The 20153-nt window shown below is 38.1% G+C and overlaps 1 protein-coding gene and 1 long non-coding RNA gene across 7 annotated transcripts in view; one reads left to right on the plus strand and one right to left on the minus strand.

Annotated features, from left to right (window-relative positions):
- Window positions 1-20153, minus strand: part of Rabgap1l (RAB GTPase activating protein 1 like) — a 589856-nt gene that overhangs the window by 132491 nt on the left and 437212 nt on the right. Inside the window, exon 1 of one of the 6 annotated variants that reach the window (XM_052737349.1) lies at window positions 7229-7781. The exons of the other annotated variants lie outside the window; for them this stretch is intronic. Within the exon in view, the coding sequence (XP_052593309.1) occupies window positions 7229-7396 (168 nt within the window). The 5' untranslated portion in view covers window positions 7397-7781. Of the gene's footprint in view, window positions 1-7228; window positions 7782-20153 lie in introns of those variants that run through there. 6 annotated transcript variants of the gene reach the window in all.
- LOC128109861 (uncharacterized) overlaps window positions 7945-20153 on the plus strand; it is a 62662-nt gene continuing 50453 nt past the window's right edge. The window contains exon 1 of the long non-coding RNA XR_008217939.1: window positions 7945-8053. This is a non-coding gene — a long non-coding RNA (uncharacterized LOC128109861). The remainder of the gene's footprint in view (window positions 8054-20153) is intronic.

Here is a 20153-nt window from a genome sequence, read left to right on the forward strand (position 1 = left end):
TTCATCACAGCAATCATAATCCTAACTAGGACACTGTGTAAGCCTGACAACCTGAGTTTAATCTTTAGCATCCATGTAAAGGTGGAATGAAAGAACACACTTCACAAAATTATTCTCTAATGTCAACCTGTGCCTGGGTATGTTCCCAACACACACACACACACACACACACACACACACACACACACACACACACACACGATGATGATGATGATGATGATGATGGTAATGGTAACAATAAGAAAACATTATTAGCATTGGCGTGTGTAACTCAGTTGAACCCAAGAAGTAAAAGAGCTATGACAACCACATAACAAGGATGCCCAAGATTGGAAATGTAGAATTGGCATCTCAATCTCTGGAAGGTACTTAGGTCATAAAGGGACTCAAATATGATTGCAAATGTTGAAATAAGTTCATTATAATTTCAACTCTGGCTAGCTTGTGATGTTGCACACATTTTGCCATCTTGAAAATGAAGTAAGCTAAGGTATAGGAATCCACTTTGTTAAGTCCAAAACAAACATAAGGGATAGATAATGATTTGGTAAGTTACCTTTTCTTTACTCAACTATTCCTAGATAATGATACTTTGTAGTTAAAAACAGTGCCTACATTCACTGATATTCTTAATTCCACAAAGAAAGATGTCTAGGGCTAGAGAAGGTTGTTTGGTGGTAAGAACACTGAGAGTGCAAGCATGAAGGCTTGAGGCTGAATCTTTGCACCCATGTGAAAATCAGGGTGTAATGGCTCAAACATCTGCAACTACAGTGCTATGAGGGGTAAATACAGAAGGACTGCTACAGCTTGCTGGCCCACCAGCCTAGCTCCAGGTTCAGTGAGCTGAAAAAAGGCAGAGAATGATAGAGGGAGACACCCAGGTGTTCTCCTCCAGTGTCTGTGCACATGCGTAAGAGAGCACATCTGCACACATGTGAGCATGCACCCCTCTCTCTCTCTCCCATTCATTCATTATAAAAAATAAAGCATTCTATAGTCTCTACTCTAATAATTCATATTTTTTTCTTGTGTATTTCAATATAACTAGTTTCACTGTGATGATAAAAAGATATGCCACTAAGCAAAGGACACTTAAAAACCTCTGTTGGGGGCCAAAGAGATGGATCAGTGGTTGAGTACTTGTTGCTATTGCAGAGGACTTAGGTTTTGTTCCTAGCACCAATATGGCAGCTCACAACCACCTGTAATTCAAGTTCCAGAGGATCCAATGGCTTCTGCTATCTCAGATCTGCCAGCACTGCATGCGCATGGCACACAGACATACATGCATGCAGAAAACCCACACACATAAAATAAAGTAATAAAATTAGAAATAAAAAAAACCCTTGTTTCTGTGTTTTAAATACAACCTGCAGTCCTATTTTGATTCCAAAGGGGTTTTCTTCCAATTTTCTATCTTTAAAGAGACCTCTATATCCATTAAGTGTCACCTTAAATGCCTTTGTAATGCCATAAGCAGATTATAAGCTTATAGGATAACTCTCCCTTTTCTGACGACTGTATCTAAGAGGTTTTCCCTCTACGAATGAGGTATAGACACTTCATACTTTGCAAAGATTTGGATGTTTCACTAAGAATTTAACAGAAAATATGTTTTGTTATTGTTTTTGGTACTGGGAACAGAGCTGGGACCTCACACATAGTAACCATATGCTCTACCCTCAAACTATATATCTTTAGTTTGCTTTATAAAATAATTTAAAAAAATAGTAATTTATCTATGTGTGTATATGTGTACCTAGAAGGTTCACTCTATGTTTGTTTTTGGTTTTGGATTACATAGTCATGGCTCCTCATGTAAAAGCAAAATGGAGGGGGGGTAAATTTGCCCATGTATGCATGCTTATAGAGCCCAAGGCTGACAACAAGATGCTTCCTCAATTGCCTCTCCACCTGATGTTTTCAGACAAGGTCTCTCCTTGAACCTGAAGTTTGTCACTTCAGCGAGGCTGTGGCCCATGAACTCATGGATCCCAACTCTCTTCCATGGTGCTGAGGTTACAGGCACACACCATCACACATCTGGCTTTCACATGGGTGCTGGAGATTAGAACTCACATTTTCCTTCTCCCAAGCTCTTGACCCACTGATACAACTCCTCAGTCCAAGGAAGACAAGTTTTGAAAGTTTAACACAAAGCCTCACAACTCAGAGACAAACTTCCTAGCATTTTGTTACTTCACTTGTTCTCCTTCTCCATCCTCCCCACATCCCTTAAATATATACTACATATATGGAAATTTTTATATACTCAGATTCTGAGTAGCACTGAACTTGTTTTATTAAATGCATATGTTTCACAGATGTCAAACACTAATATTATTGCTAATCTAAAACACAAGGAGAAGTGCTTTCTATGAAAATAAAACATGTCTCAGCCAGGATTACTAGTTCTAATACTCACGAATTAATAATTACCTGGCTATGATGATGATAATGATGGGTATAATTAGGCTTATAGTTGTATGAATATTAATCCCTGACAGCGAAGAGAGGCTTAGGATTTCATGATGATTAAGTTTTAAGCTTTAAAAATGTTCCCCTAAGGACTGGGGAGATGACTCAGCAGTTAACAGCACTGGCTGGTCTTGCAGAGGACCTGGGTTCAATTCCCAGCATTCACATGTCAGCTCACAATCATCCATAACTACAATTCCAGGAGACCCAATACCTTTCCACAGGCAAAACAAAACACTAATGCACATTAAAAATAAACAAATAATTTAAAAAAATGTACCCCTAATAGGAAGACTGACACTTCTGTAATCAAACCAAGTACCCCCCAAAAGATATCCTGGCTTCTGACCACAGAATTCCACCAAGCTAGACTTGACTTAAACTGGAAAGGCTATTATTCTTCAACTGGAAAACTTTTTATCTTTCTTAAGAGTTTTTCTATAATGCCTTTGAATAATTGCAAGGGAAAAAATAAACTCTCAAAAGGCAAGTACTTCTCCAACATTGTTAAGTGACAGATAAGAACTAGAGATTTTTAAGCAAATGTATTTTCTTCACTTTTAAATTGAAAACTCAACCACTTTTAAAACCAGAACTACTTAAGTATAACATCTAAAAATCAGTGCTTTACCAATACATGTCTCTTCCGCTTACCAAGCTTTCTGAAAAATCTTTTCAAATAAGGTGAACCATGTTTATCAATTATATCTGCAGAGGAAACATCACTCATTCCTTCACTTGAACAGAATTATATACAAAGACTGCTGGCATAATTAAGACATTTATACAAGTTCTACTTTGGTTTCTTTTAAAGTAGGTAGAAAGAAATATCCAGAAGAAAGAGGTGATTTTACTATAATATTCTTTGCAGTTGTCTCAGAGATAGAAATGAAATTGCCTGGCACACAACAGACATCAACATAAATGTTGTCTATAGATTCATAAAGGCTCTAGGTCTAACAGACTCAGGGGTAAGAACCAAAATTTACACAGCACCAACTAGGGAACTGATTTTTGACTTATTTTGATATAAAAATGATTTGGGATATTTGAAGGGCATACATATGCCACCTTCTATATTTGGTTCTTTAACTTTTAAAAAAGTTATAATCTCTCTTCAGTGAGCAATCTTTATGGATGTTAGAGATAGGGGTAAAAAGAGGAGACATCCTGTCTCCAGTAGTCTTTTACTTTTGCTTAACACAAATATTTCAGAAAAGCCCACAAACTAAGAACATACTAAGGCATATTTTGAGACCATAAGAAATTTCATCAAAATGAAATATAGCAATGGTAACTAAATGGGCACCTAGAATATTTTCTTTAAGGCGTGTGCAAGCGCACACACGCATACCCCTCTCAATCTTACTCGTAGTCCTTTGAACTCACTGTGGAAATATGCATGAGATCAGTATTGAAACTACAGTTGACAGTAATTTTAATATATAATGACATGATTATAACTTCTCATGTCACATGATTGCAAAAAGACAAACCCTAGAGGGAAAAGAATTCTGACTGTGAAGAGAGTAAAAGCGTTTCTTCTCCCTGCCAAAGTTCACTTGCAGCACACAACCTCTGGCCATGAGCCAATGCTGACACCACTTTGAATGTGTTTTCCCACTGAAAAATTCAGTGTTAGAATAACACATTTTCAAGTGACTTTTCTTTCTTTCCTTTCTTTTTTTTTTTTTTTTTTTTTGGTTTTTCGAGACAGGGTTTCTCTGTGTAGCTTTGTGCCTTTTCCTGGAACTCACTTGGTAGCCTAGGCTGGCCTCGAACTCACAGAGATCCGCCTGGCTCTGCCTCCCGAGTGCTGGGATTAAATGCGTGCGCCACCACCGCCCGGCTTCTTTTTTTTTTTTTAAAGAAACAAATTGGGTGGAAATAGTTTGAACATCCGAGTTTTAGTTCCAGATGTTTCTATTCTAAACTTCTAAGTACTCTTGGATGAGTAAATTTTACTCAGGGTCTCTAGTTAGTCACAAGTTCTAGGTAAGTATTTAGGGGGAAAACTTGCATGATTCTCTTCTCATCTGCACTATTTTTACTCTAAATAGTCTTTTTTTCTTTCAGTTATGATGTCCACTAGCATTTCTATTTACCCTCCCCCTTCTAAGAGTCTTTAGAAGAGGAAAATGTTTAGCTATGTATAAGGTGTTTACAGCTGTTTGGGTATTTTAATTCCAATAAAGAAACATGTTTGCTAAGTCATCACATGGAGCTGATGCATTGTGTTAATATCTAAAACAAAGTACTTATATCTGATCTATCAAGGGGAATTGTTCTTTACAGTCTGTACCTTTGAGGGCAAGAAACAGATTCTAAATGTGTATCCCCAGTTCAATCAATGGTCTCTTAGAGTCACACAAGCTTCATGTTCTAGTTCTCTGATGGTCTCTCTGTGAATTAGGAACAATAAATAAAGCTCAGTGCTCAAATCAGCAACTCTGATTGGATGAATCATCATACTTGCTTGGTTTTGTTTCTGTTTTTAAATAAAACACTTTGCAGCATAGGTTGGCCTGGAGCTCACTATATAGCACAAGCTGACCTTTGGCCTCAGTCTCTTGAGTGCCTGGATCACAGGCAAGCATAGCTATGTCTGGCGTTGACTTTTAAAAAAAAATTATTTATAATAAAGAAATTCAGTGAAACTTTAAAGTAAAAAAGGGGATCTGTAATGTTTATATGTATTCATGTTTAAAACATGACTAAAAAGGCAGTCATGTTTTAAACTTCAGTCTTGTCCTCTTGACTGGAAATGGAAAGATAAAGATACTGCATGTGGCAGAATACCTCTTAGGACAACCCTATGCTGACCAGCCATTAATCCTGAACCATCAGTCAGTCCAATAACATATGTTGAAGACCTGAACCCACTTACCCATTCCCCAGTATATAAGCTAGTGGTAACTCCTTGGATAGCAGATCCCAATTCACAGCCACCATGTTACGTTAATTAAAGGACTTCCCAAATATAAACCACATATAACCAAGATTCTATCAACAATCTTTCAAGGATAACAGTGTACAATAAGGCCAGAGATTTCCAAATGGCTACAGACACAGCTCAGCATATGCTGGTCACATGCCATACAGTTAGCATTATTGTCTAGGCTCTAAAATGTACAGTCCAAAAAATCCTGAGGGAAGCACTTACTTGAGATACCTCATTTGGCAACCAGATTTGTCCAGTTGTGACATATGTAACCTCACTAAGATCTCAAGTTTGGGAGCCCAACTCCCTGTGGATTTTATTGTTAATTAAATGTTTTTAACTAGAACTTTAAATATATCTCTAGTACAGATATGAATGTGAGACATCTTCGTAGCTACCAATTCTTGTTTTACTTCAAAACATGGAAAACGTAAATGTCAAACAGGCTACACCAGATGACTGTGAAGTTACCAATAGAAGCCCTCAAGTGGTGGTTAAGTAGTCTTTAAGATATGGGAATTTGTTACATTCAGAGAAAAGAGGAATTTGTTTAAATGTATATTAGCAATTCCTAGTGTCAAAATTTCTGAACTTAAAAATAAAACAAAACTCATTTCTAACAGAATTATGATCTTTCAGTTTTCTCTCTTGTAAATTAAACTGTGAATTAGGAAAGCAATGGTTTCACCTAGGCATTAAAACATATGTAATCAGCTTTGTAAAAATTCTGCCCTATATGGAAAAGGAATTGTTAATTTTTTCAAATAACCTCCCTATAATTGTATACTGCTCATCATACCTAACTTCATCTTGCAATGAACAGACTTTTTTCATAGTAGGAAATTTCTTATACACATGGCTACAGAATGTCTGTTATGATCAGACAGAAGAAATGGAGGAAGAGAAGTGAGAATTAAATACAGTCTAATAAACACTGTACCAAAAAGATATGCATCTAAGAGAATCTTATAAATCTGGAATAGCATTAAAACTCCATCCTATAAAACAGACAAAGCTGGGTTATTTTTTTCAATTATCAAATGATGGTATAGGACTATTGTGGACCAATTATATCACCCAACAGTTGCTAGGCACAGCTCTGGAACCACTGAAGAGAAACCCTGCCACAGCGATTGTGGGTATTTAACTTTAACCCTTGGTAGGAAATAAGGAAGGATGATTTTTTTTCTCTTGTTCAGGAAATCAAATAACAAACAAGCCCGACTTCTAAGACTCACAGAACAGATCCAGTAGCTGTATGCTGTTTTAAAGACACACAGTTCAATCACCCCAGGAGAGAAACCTGCAATTTCCTACTCAAGGATTTTTAGGTAATAAATCCCCATTGCCCAAATCTAATTGGCAATCATGTTGGGGGGGCGGGGGGGGGGGGGCGAGGAGGGGAGAAGCCAGCCACACATCGTCTGGATAGATGGCTATTTCTGTTGTAAAATTTAACCCTTTGGGGACATAGATAACAGAATACCCACATCAAGTTTTGGAAATTTCTGCTTCATTGCTAAGCCTAGCAGCCTGAAAATCTGTTTGTTCCCCTTGCCACAGAGATAATGTCACTGATATGACCCCGGACTCTGAGAAAATAGCCATAATTTCCTATAGCCAATTAAGGAGTGGCATGGTCCAGGCTTCAAGGAAGCTACACAGCAGTGGCCACTCAGCCCTTCCTTCTCAGTAGAAAAGGTTGAAAGGGAAGAAAACAGGAACCCACAAGCCTCCAGAGTGACATTCTCACAGAGGACTACATAAATTCTCTACAAATTAAGTTCAATGAAAAAACAGTCTCACCGCCAGAAGCCTGGGCACAAACAGCCGATGCCCCATCCCCAGAAGTTCCAGCACTCGGCATGCATACTCATTCACCAGCTTGCTCCTCTCGTCGTGCATGTCCTGGGACTTTCTGACAGGAGGTGTAAGCTTAGCAGCTGGGGCTGGGCAGGGTACCCCTTCTTCCATGAGCAATAAATAGGTATCCAGAATGAGGAAGCTGGATCTCTCATCCACAATCCTAACAACTGCAGAGAGAGGGGAGCCAGGCTACGTCTCCCCAGGAGGATGCACAAGATGGTCTACGATGGGAACTGTCAGCTAATGTCGCCACAAGAAAAACATTTTGGCTAAATTATCAACTATGCATAAGCCCTGGAGTAGACTGGCGAATGAAATCAAAGGCTGATGTAAATAAAAAATGGTAAAAGCAACTGAATCCTGGAAAAATGGCCAGGAGCGGAGCAGGAAGAGTTCAGATGCATGTGTAAAGATGGACAAGCTGCTCAGAGGGCTCTAGCATGTGTGACTGTGTGACTCGGGGTGTGTGTGTGTGTGTGTGTGTGTGTGTGTGTGTGTGTGTGTGAGAGAGAGAGAGAGAGAGAGAGAGAGAGAGAGAGAGAGAGAGAGAGAGAGAGAGATCTGTGTATGAGCAGGCGGCAGTAGCAGTAGCCAGGAAGCCAGGGCAGTTGTGAAGCTGCAAGGAGAAAAGGATGAGCTCATTGCAATCCGTGATTCCTGACAAGCAGCCCTGCTGCTGTGGCTGTCGCTGCTGCTGCTGCTGCTGCCCGGTTACTGCTGCTGCTGCCACCGTGCTGCCTCTAGCTGTGAATCAGTAATGAAGGGGTAAGAAAGGAAGGGGAGCGAGCAGAAGGGGGAGGTAGGTGAATGAGCATGCAGAGTGAGTCTCAGGGGAGAATGCTGTAATAAGAAGCCAATGGCGAGCCATTGGACAGATAGGCTTCCCCTTCCCAGTCTACCTTCAATCAGTGTTAGTCTGACAGTTTATGCTGTTGAATCCCAAACACACAGATGAACTGGCTTCTCCTTACATGTGGTGCTCACAGACAGACAGACAGCCAAAAGGCTGACCCTCCCTATTCACTTTTGCTTTCTAACAAGAACAGATAGAAATCTGATCTTATTCTGTGCGTTTAAAGTGGGAAGCTCCAGTCCTGTCACGTTACCCAAATCTCCAGACAAGATCAGTGTTGGGGTAAAATGACAGACTATGAACAGAGGAGCATGCACCAGCATTCAGTTAGTGACACACCCTCAAGCTGAAGAGTTTAGGAAAACGCTGTGACTTTTTGTAATTGCAGTGTTACAATACAACACACTGGGAAGGCTGGTCACATTTACATACATGTAATATGCTAAAACACAAAAACCTACAGTGTAAGTAAATACTAAGAGTACTATTTAGAAACTATTAAAGTTGAAATTCTTAAAATAGCTTTCATATGCCACAGACCTTGATAAACAGAAGTTTAAAACAGTAATTTAATTCTGATGTTTTATTAGACAAAACAAAATATAGCTTTGACCATCTCTGATCAAATAAATTCTCCCCTAAAGAGGCTGCTAACATTAGGTTTAACCATGGTTTAAAATTTGTAAATCTCCAAGCCAGGCCTGTAATCCTAGCACTCAGGAAGCAGAGACAGGCAGATCTCTGAGTTTGAGGCCAGCCTATCACACAAGAGCTGCAAATATGGAAGCAATCAAATACAAACTTACTTACTGACATGTACTTGTAATCCAAATAAAAGAGGGAGAATAAATATAGTAATGGGATTACAGGGAAATAAGAAGGGATCTATTGCCTCCTTCAACAGAATGTTGTTTCATTTATTCCCAGAATCTCAAGCAAAAAAAAACTAAAAACAAAAAACAAAACAAACCTTAAGATTCCATCTGGAATGGTGATACACACCTATAATTCTAGCACTTGAGAAGCAGGAGGATCACAAATTCAAGGCCAGCCTGAGCTACATAGCAAAACTCTGACTCAAAAACCAAGGGCTGAGGATATAATTCTGTGGTAGAACACTTGCCTGACATTTACAAGGTTCTTCTTTTTTTTTTTTTTAACATAATCATATATGTATGTAACAATTAATGAAAAAAAGATACCATGAATTTGAAAGAGAGGAAGGAGAGGTATGTGGGAAGGAAAAGGAAATGGGAAATGGTATAATTGAGCTATAATCTCAAAAATTAAATAATAAAAATACAGATTAAAAAACAGAAAAACTTTTATAAAGTACAATTTTTACCATGAAAATTATTGGATCTAGTGTATGTGGTGTGTGTGTGTGTGTGTGTGTGTGTGTGTGTGTGTGTGTGTGTGTGTGGTGTGTGCGTGCTTGTGTGCTGTGTGTGTGTATTTTAGTTCCTAAGGTTTAGAGGAAACCTTTACTAGGTTGCCTTAGAATGGGGCAGACTAAGGAAGAAGTTCTCAGTCTTTCATTCTACACACACACACACACACACACACACACACACACACACACACACACGGGTGTCTTATTTTTACCATATCTACACCTATGTGCCTGAAAAAAAGTAAGACAGTGCTACTGAACGTGACTGTGAAAAACATTGTCATAAACAATTCAGAACCCAGAACACTCAGGCTTGCAGAGGAAAGAAGAATTTAGTAACTTCTTAGCTTACAGGAATTTTCTTGCAAAGAGGTTCTTTTCTTTTGGTTTTTTGAGACAGGTTTTCTCTGTGTAGTTTTGGTGCCTGTACTGGATCTCACTCTGTAGACCAGGCTGGCCTCGAACTCACAGAGATCCACCTGGCTCTGCCTCCTGAGTGCTGGGATTAAAGGCGTGTGCCACCACCGCCCAGTGCAAAGAGGGTCTTACATATCCCAGATTAGCCTTGAACGCTCTCTGTGTGTATGCTGGCCTTGACCTTCTGGTCCTCTTGCCTCTGCCTTCATGTTCTAGAATAATAGATGTATGCCACCATGCCAGTTTATAATAATTCATCTAATCTTTTTTATAAAGAGTACGGAGATATTTCAACTCAAATGACTTGGTATCAAAGAACACTTCAGACATTTAAGTTTTTCCCATATAAACTAGAAATGATAAACTTCTTTCCCAAAAGGATTCTAGTAAAAAAAAAAAAAAAAAGTAAAAATGAATTAAATCATTGCAGAACTCAATGGTTTGGCTCTGATGCTTACAAAGTAAATTTTAAGTAGTAAATTCAATAATTAAAATTTAGTATCAGCAAGAAAAAGTAGTTAAAATATTTTGGTACATTTGATAACAACTACGTAAGAGTCATTCTAACAGATGGTCATAGATCTCAGTTTCCCCAATTTCCCTACCATGCTGCTCCTCAGAAGCCCACTGTGCATGCCTTCAGCTTATATTTTGTCTCATTCCCATTTTCAGTTGTCCTTTCAGACAGAATCTTTGTCCATATTAAGAAAAATAACTATTCTAGGATGTCATTCGGGGAAGTGGAAGCATGGATTCTGGGAATTTTTAAAGCAATAGAAGAGCTACAGTCACCTCAGAATTTCTTCTTCTGTCTTCCAAGCTCACAATACCTTACTTACTGCTCAAGTAAGCCAGTAACAAAACACAGAACATTTTCTTAAGAAAAAGATTTGACTTATATAGATGTTCAAAAAATTGGAATAGCAACTTCTGTGTTAACTAGTTCATAATACATGATTTCTCAAATTTTCTTACATTACCATAATAGAGGGGTTTTTCTTCTTTTTTTTAATTCTAAGAAATATCTTCATGATAACAAGGGAGTTTGGATAAATCATCCACAAAAGAGGACAATCTTTCTTTATCCACCTAGCTTCTCTGCTGGAGTTCTGCAAATAAATCTGACCATAGGCAGGGCAATAATCCAAGTTCAACACCTGCAGAGTGCCCACACATGGAGGCACTGAGGAATAAGGCATTTGGAGAAGTGGCAGATCCTCACTTGCATAGCACTTTAATAAAGAGCAATATTTGTTCAGAGAAATAACACGGCAAAGAAAAAGCACATTGAGCTTCTAGGGTGACAAATTGCAGGATGACAAATAAATGGAGAAACTAACATGGATAAGTATTACTTAAAAGGCCTTTGAATACACTCCATATTGTAGACGGTCCATGTCATTCTCATCTCCGTCCCTAAGGCTGCTAGCTCCTTCCTGGTATGGGGAATGGAAGGAACAGCTTCACAAGGGGCATTTATGCTCTACTTTTAGGTAAGGAGTTTGTCTCATGTCTGCCTTTCACAACTAGCTCAAAAGAATCCTTATGTCAGAATCTTATGTTTGAGTATGGTACTCTCTAACTCATTTGCATTGAGCATGGAATAAGGGAAAGGGCCAGCAATGGTCCCAAAGCCATAGTGCAGTAACTAGAAGTGTTATTTTCTGGTCTGCTGGAAAGCAAGTGATCAGTGGTATGGTGTTTTGAATGAAAATGGCCCCCATAGGCTCATAGGGAGTGGCATTATTGGAGGTGTGGCCTTGTTGGAGTAGGTGTGGCTTGTTGGAGGAAGTATATCACTGGGGGTGGGCTTTGAGGTTTCAGAAGCTCAAGCCAGGCCCTGTAGCCCACTCTCTCCTTCTGCTGCCTACCGATCCAGATGTAGAACTCTCAGCTACTTCTCCAATACCATGCCTGCCTGCATGCCACCATGCTTCCTGGCATGATGATAATGGACTAAATCTCTGAACTGCAAGCCAGCCCTGATTAAATGTTTTCCTTTGTAAGAGTCATGGTGTCTCTTCACAGCAATAAAACCCTGAGATAAGTAGTAAAGTCTTAACTGGAGTCTTGTACTTGAGAGTGCTCTGTATGAACCATTCTGCTATGCCATGACTGCCAGACATGCTCAGGATATAAAAAGATTTACTTTATAAAATAAAAAACATATTTGACTGAATTCACAGGTCTACAATTGTGAACAAGAAATTTTAAAAAATGTTAGGTTGTACAAAGAGAAAAATGTTAGGTTGTTACTTTGTTAATTACAAAAATGAAAAAACAAATACTCTCCAACTTTCAGGTATCCAAAGAGGAAGATAGAGTTTCTCAAATATCAATTTAAAAAAAACACTGTATGCTATCATGTAGGCATGCCTTTGTTTTCTACAACAGATGGAGAAAGAAGTAGGCTAGTGGGACTGGCCTAATCCTTCAGATGTGAGTATTGAGAATTAAATACATCTCTAAGAACACAATAAGGTACTGATTATTAAACCATCTTTAACTTACATTTATATCGCTGCCACCACCATCAGCACCACCACCATTTTAGTGCAGTACAGGGCATGAAACCCAGAGCTAGTCAAGTCTCTATCAACACAGCCATTTCTCCAACCCTTAGTTATATTTACTATGTATATTATATATGTATATGTATATGTATATGTATATGTATATGTATATGTGTGTGTGTGTTATTTAACATTCTCTTAGTCTCAATAAAATGGCAATACCACCTACCCACCAAAATGCTATGAAAATTTATTAAGTTGTATATATAAAAGAATCTTTTATAGAGCCTAGTACATGGGGAATATTCAATAGCTAGTAGTTTTCTTCATTCTTACCTGGGAGTCATGTAAAAGAAGAGAAAATGTTTCAAGTGTTGTGTTTATCTGGATTAGGATTAGGAAAGGTAAAGAGAACTCTGGGCATATTAACAGTAGAAAAACAGCCAGCAGAAGACTGATAAAATTTTGCCAGGCTACCAGTGCCTTTGGCTCACTCTTAAGACACAGACTGACATCCATGCTTTTCTACACTAGAGGAAGTAGAGGTGCCATAGCACCTCCACTAGTTCTCTTTTGTCTGACTGCTTTTGAAAAGATGAATTCTTTAAAATTTGACAATTTTCTACGATTCAAAAAGTGGGTCAAAGTTCAAAGACAACACCCTGAGTAGTCCCGGTCTCTCAACCCTGTAAAAGCCCACACAATCAACACTGTTCTTCCATTCAAGTCTTAATTCCACCCAACACTGTGCTATATGCTTCTGATCTAAGAAGGCAGATCATATGCTGCTTCGAATGGTATGGATTATTCAAGTACTTGACAAAAAGGTGAAAATGAAATGTAATGAGACTGAGATTACAAGTCATCTCACAGGGAAATGAGTCTCATTATTTTACACTTGTAACTCATATATCAAAGAAATAGAGTATAAAATAAATGATACAACATAATTAACTGGCACTGTGGTAGGTGATTCAAGTTACAAATCCACAGGGATTTAAAGGAAAAAAAGAAAAAAGATCCCTGAGAAATTTTGTAGACTTGTCTATGTGGTTCTGTGTGTGTTCGAGTGCACATGCTTGTGTATGTGTGTTTGTTTTGTTTTATTTTTCAGGAATCTCTGACGTCTTGCGAGACAGGGAAAAACTGAAAAAGGATGCAATTATATTGTTATTGTTTTTGCTTGTTTTAAGCAGAAAAAAATGGTCCCCTCCCCAAAGCAACTTGAGAATACTCTGGATGGACTTGGCACATCCATCTTCAGTGTGATGACTTGATTAATGGAAGAAATGCCTTACAGCTTTTTTTTTTTTTGTAAGATACTTAGTCTCTGCTTCCAAAATCTGCACTGACCGGTAGCTCAGGAGGCAGCCATTTTATTGCTGTACATTTCATTTGTTAGAAGAGCACTGTCCAGTCAGAAATCTGAAACTTGTAGTCAGTAGTCCTAGATATATTTTATATATACATAAAAATATATATATATTTTAAGATATGAATGGCATACACAAAACTATAGATAGGTAATGTATACAACTTGATGTGCGTGATAGTTTTATGTCAACTTGACACAAGCTAGAGTCATTTTGGAATAGAGAATCTCAACTAAAAAAATGTCTACACAAGATTGGTTTATGGATAAGATTGTGGTGCATTTTCTTGATTGACAACTGCTGTGCAAAGGGTTCAGCCGATGGTGCCACCGTGATGCAAGTGGCCATGGGTGCTACAAGAAAGCAGCCTGAGCAAGCCAAAGGAAGCAAGCCAGTAAGCAGCATTCTTCCACAGCCTCTGCATCAGCTCCTGTCTTCAGGGTTTTGCCCTGTTTGAGTTCCTGCCCTGACTTTCTTAAATAATGGACTGTGAAGTGCAAGTATAAAAGAAATAAATCCTTTCCTCCCTATGCTTTTGGTCATGATGTTTTACCACAGTATTAGAAATCTGAAGGAAGCCAGGCAGTGGTGGTGCACGCCTTTAATCCCAGCACTCGGGAGGCAGAGGCAGGCAGATCTCTGTGAGTTCGAGGCCAGCCTGGGCTACAGAGTGAGATCCAGGAAAGAAGCAAAGCTACACAGAGAAACCCTGTCTCGAAAAACCAAAAGAAAAGAAAAAAAAAGAAAAAGAAATATGAAGGAATATAATGATGCATCTAGGGATAACTATATATCCATAAAACAATTATCACTGTCAACATTATAAACTTACCCATCTCTCAAAATTACTTTTTGTACCACTTTTCTTTTTGTTAGAGCCTTTAATATGAGATCTATTGGGGTAAAGTATTCTATAGTAAGAGAGGATAAGTCTACCCCACACACCATGTGTCATTAATTAAACTATTTGAAGACAGACCTAATTTATTTTCCCTAATTCTCACTGGGTCTCATGTGGGCTGATTTTGTGACCATTATTGTGACCATCTTTCCTGCTGTTTCAGGTATGTAGGTGTTTAAATAATGTCTTTCAATACAGGGCTGCCCACAATGAAAAAAAATTATTATATCTTACAACAGAGTTGTAAAATATGAGGTCTTAGGCTCTAGATGATATCAAGACCTAATAACTTGTATGTCCTATTGATGAAATATTCAAGACAACAGATAAGTGACTGGTCACTGTAGCTAGAGTTTTCCTGCCTGGCCCACAGTCAGGGCAAATCTCTCTCACCTGCCAGTCCCACAGACGCTCAGACCCAACCAAGTAAACACAGAGACTTATATTGCTTACAAACTGTATGGCCGTGGCAGGCTTCTTGCTAACTGTTCTTACAGCTTAAATTAATCCATTTCCATTAATCTATACCTTGCCACGTGGCTCGTGGCTTACCGGCATCTTCACATGCTGTTTGTCATCGTGGCGGCTGGCAGTGTCTCTCTGACTCAGCCTTCCACTTCCCAGCTTTATTCTCCTCCTTGTCCCGCCTACACTTCCTGCCTAGCCAATGGCCAATCAGTGATTTATTTATTGACTAATCAGCAACACATTTGCCATACAGAACATCCCACAGCAGGTCACAGCCATGAAACCTGCAGGAAGTCAAGATCCAAGAGTACATATATGCAGCAGGGAATTCAGCATTTCCTGCATTTGCTATCTTTCAATTAGCTTATTTAAAAACTATTTTATTACAATTATACTTTACCCTTGTATCTGCATAGAATTGGTCCAGGATTTGTACCTGCCATCTACTCAAAAAGAATCTAAGATTCATAATGGTTGGATGGTAGGAGGAGCCTCGATGGAGGAGATCCACTGTCTGCCTCAGAATAGTCACTTTTAAATATATACTTTTGATAATACAGCACATCTAAGTTTTAAGTGACAGTCTCCATAGTCTATAGTCTTGGAAGGTCTGCCAAAGTCCATTCACACAAGTGTTTCTTTCTTGAAGCTATGCTCCTGACATAATTTTGAAATAGAACACTATCTCAGGTTTTTATCATCTTACCTGGGAAGTGTATATAAAGCTCATATTTATTTTCATGCTTGAGTATAAGATACAAACATATGTTATAAGAGGTTTTTAAAATTAAAATTGATCAGAATAAAATAATGAATGACACAGGCTAATCTATGCTAATCTGTGACCTTCTAAGTTAGACTAGCATTTCTTTTATTTATTTATTTATTTATTTATTTATTTATTTATTTATTTATTTATTATGTATACAGAAGAGGGTGCCAGATCTCATTACAGATGGTTGTGAGCCACCATGTGGGTGCTGGGAATTGAACTCAGGACCTCTGGAAGAGCAGTCGGTGCTCTTAACCTCTGAGCCATCTCTCCAGGCCCTAGACTAGCATTTCATTCTTATTTTTGTGCATGTGTTTTGTAACTGTGAAAAATATTGACTATTGTAATCTTGTAATTTGTTAATTGCCTCACCCTTCTCTGCTTCATCCAAGTATCCATTAAACTGGCCATCTCTGACATCTTTCATGCTTCATAGAATGTTAGAGCTAGTTTAACAGCTGTCACAATGAAAAATAATATTTTCTGTAAAGGAGTTATATGGGTCAACTCCTGTATTACAAGTGAATTTGTTTCTGCAAAATGAACATGTCAAGATGGAGACCTTCATTTTTTAAAGTGGACAAGTCCAAGTTGTAATAGAGTGTACAGCCTCTTTATACTCCACCCTACCAACACACACTTATTCACTCACAGTTTCCAATGGAGTCACTAGAATTCAGAGCTAGCAAAAAGACAAAAAAATATGGTAAGAGTAGAGGTGAATTTTCCTTTATTTTTATGATGGTGATTATTCCTTTCCCCTCCCTTGTGAGTATAGCAGCTGCCCACATTCAATACTGACACATCCTGTGTCACATGAGGATTGTAATACGTGACTACAAAGGACATGTGGGTCTTCCCTACTTGATAGGCTCTTTTACTTATGACAGGCTCCCCACCACAAGGAGGGCTTAATGTAGAAACTTGTGCATCAAGTAGCTAAAAGTATGAATAATAATTTTTTTCTTTTCCCTATGGGGGGATTATTAATGGTCATGAACTATGCTAAGGACTCAATATGTATTAATACATTTAATATTAATTGTACCCATTCCACTCAGGGGATATCTGAGCTTAGAAACATTAAATGATTTGACTGAGGTCATGAAGGTAGCGATGGGGTTCAGGTTATGTTACCCCAAAATATGACATTTTAGACTGAAGCGTTATGAGACATATGGAAGATGTTTTACCACAATGTCTTGGAGCAAGCTAACACTCCCCTCAGAGGGTTTTTTTTTTTTTTTTTTTTTTTTTTTTTTAGTTTTTCAGGACAGGGTTTCTCTGTGTAACAGCATTAGCTGTCCTGGAGACCACCACTGCCTTGTAGGCTCTGGTTCTCTTTGGAAGCCCCACCATGCTGTGTCTGGTACTTGGACCTGAACTACCCTCTGAGCTACTTACCATGCTATTGATCCATTGTCTATATGTACACAGTGTCAATAACTTTTCTAATAATGTTTTTGTTTCCCAGTAATCCATTTTAGTGTCTTCTTGAACATCCTGCCTCATCCAAAACCTCACACAGAAATGTCATAATGGTCTGTAAGGTAACATAGAACCACTGATGTGCTTGACAGAGCATTAAATACTCATTTTTTCATGCCTTAATGTCATCTTTCCCATCATACATTAAATGATGGAAATAGAAATAAGCAGGCTCAATTCAAGAGTAATGTCAATCCAGTCGCAAGTACCTTTCAGTAGGGTTTCTTTATATCCAGCAAACATTTATTAAGCTGATTAATAACAGAATCTCATACAATATTCACACACAAGTTTTCTAGTCATTTGATTTAAATTTGTCAAGAAAATAGTAAAATAAGTATATAAATTTTCTATAAAAGGGTTCTGAGGTGAGAGAAAGAATAAAAAGGAAGAGAATCCTAATTCATTCTACAAGGTCAGCATACACCATATCCAAGCTAGATAAAAATATGATAAAAAAGAAAATATAGACAATCATCATTGTTGGATACACATGCAGAAATTCTCAAGAAAATATTATCAAATCAAAATCAGTAAATTTTTTTTGTTTGTTTGCTTTTTTTGTTTTTGTTTTTCGAGACAGGGTTTCTCTGTGTAGCTTTGCGCCTTTCCTGGAACTCATTTAGTAGCCCAGGCTGGCCTCGAACTCACAAAGATCCGCCTGGCTCTGCCTCCCAAGTGCTGGGATTAAAGGTGTGCGCCACCACCGCCTAGCAAAATCAGTAAATTTAATAGCATCTAAATGAGATTATATATAATCGTGAAGTTGATTTATCCCAAGGATGTAAATATGTTTCAATATATACAAATAGAGAAATGTAATACATTATAGCAATAGAATGAAGGATGGAAGTCATATTATGATCTCAGAGAACACAAGGAAAACATTTGATAAAATTTAATAATGACTCATGATGAAAACTCTCCAAAAATTCAGTATAGAAGGAATGTATCTTGACACAATAAGAGCCATCTGTGATAAACTTATAACTTGCATCATTTGAACTGGAAGAGGATACTGACCCACTAAGATCAAGAACAAGACATAGATGTCCACTTTACCACTCTTATTAAATAAAATGTTAAAAGCATTAGTCATAGCAAAAAGCAAGTGAAAGAAACAGAGCATTCAAACAGGTGAGGGGCAACTCAAATGGTCCTTGCTTATAGATGACAAGGTTTTATACAGAGAAAACCCTAAGGACTCTACCAAAAAGCTATTAAAATATGTAACAAGTTGGGAAACCACAGAGTTTAAAATTTACGATATAAAGCTCAGTAATTTTTATAGACCAGTAACAAAACTATTGAGAAATAAAACAATCTCATTTATAATAGTTAACAAAACCATAAACCTAGGCATAAATTTAATTCAGGATCTAGATGGTCTCTACAATGCAAGCTATAAAACACTGATGAAATAAAATAAGGAGAAACACATATGCAAAAATGAGAAGATGTCCATAGACTGGAATAATACTGTCAAAATGGCCATACTATTTAAGGAAATTCCTATCAAATGCTAATGGCATTCTTCATAGATTCAGAAAAAAAATTACAAAATTAATATGGGGGCACAAAAGATCTGAAATAACTAAAACATCTTCAGCAAGAACAAAGCTGGAAGCATTTATCACACCTAACTTTAGTATACATTACATAGCACTAATAGCCAAAGCAATAGAGTACTGAAATAAAAGCAGAAAAACAGACCACTAAAGAGAACCCAACAGGGTTGGGGATTTAGCTCAGTGGCAGAGCACTTGCCTAGCAAGCACAAGGCCCTGGGTTCGGACCTCAGCTCAAAAAAAAAAAAAAAAAAAGAACCTAACAAGAAATAAATTCACATCTGGGCCAAGTGATTTTTAACAAAGACAGAAAGAACATACACTTGAGAAGAGTCTCTTCAATAAATGGTGCTGTCGTGCTAAAGAGACAGCTCAGTTAGAGGGGTAGTTTGAATAAGAATGGCCCCCATAGACTCGTGAATTTGAATGCTTCGGAAATGACAATAGGAGGTGTGGCCTTGTTGGAGTAGATGTGGCTTTGTTGGAGGAGGTGTGTCACTGGAGGTAGGCTTGGAGTTTCAATGCCTTAGCCAAGCCCAATGTCTCTCTTCCTGTTGGCTCTAGATCAGGATATAGAACTCTCAGCTATTTCTCCAGCACCATGTCTGCCTCTGTGCCACCATGTTTCCCAACATGATGACAATGGACTAAATCTCTGAACTGTAAGCCAGCCTTAATTAAATGTTTTCCTTTCTAAGAGTTGCCATGGTCATGGCATCTCTTCACAGCAATAAAAACCCTGATTAAGACAGTGCTTGCCATGTGAACATGAGGACATGAGTTCAGTCACCTAGAGCACACATACAAGAGCTGAGAATGTAACCAACCCAGTGCAGGGAGGAGATGGGCAGATCCTTGGGTCTTACAGTCTGATTGGTGAGCTCCAGATCAGTGACAGACCCTGTCTCATAAAGCAAGGTGAACGACTCCTGAAGTTAACCTCTGACCTCCACATGTGCCCAAACATATGTATATACACTCACATATACACATATACACACACACACAGTGCTGTGAAAACTTGAATATCTAGATAAAGAAGAAAGAAACAGGACTTCTTATGTCTAACCATATGAAAGAAATAAACTCAAACTATATCAAAAACTTATACATAACACC

This window comes from Peromyscus californicus, unplaced genomic scaffold (genome assembly GCF_007827085.1).
Source record: "Peromyscus californicus insignis strain IS unplaced genomic scaffold, ASM782708v3 Scaffold_14__1_contigs__length_90479793_seg_2, whole genome shotgun sequence".
In the NCBI taxonomy this organism is placed as follows: Eukaryota; Metazoa; Chordata; class Mammalia; order Rodentia; family Cricetidae; genus Peromyscus; species Peromyscus californicus.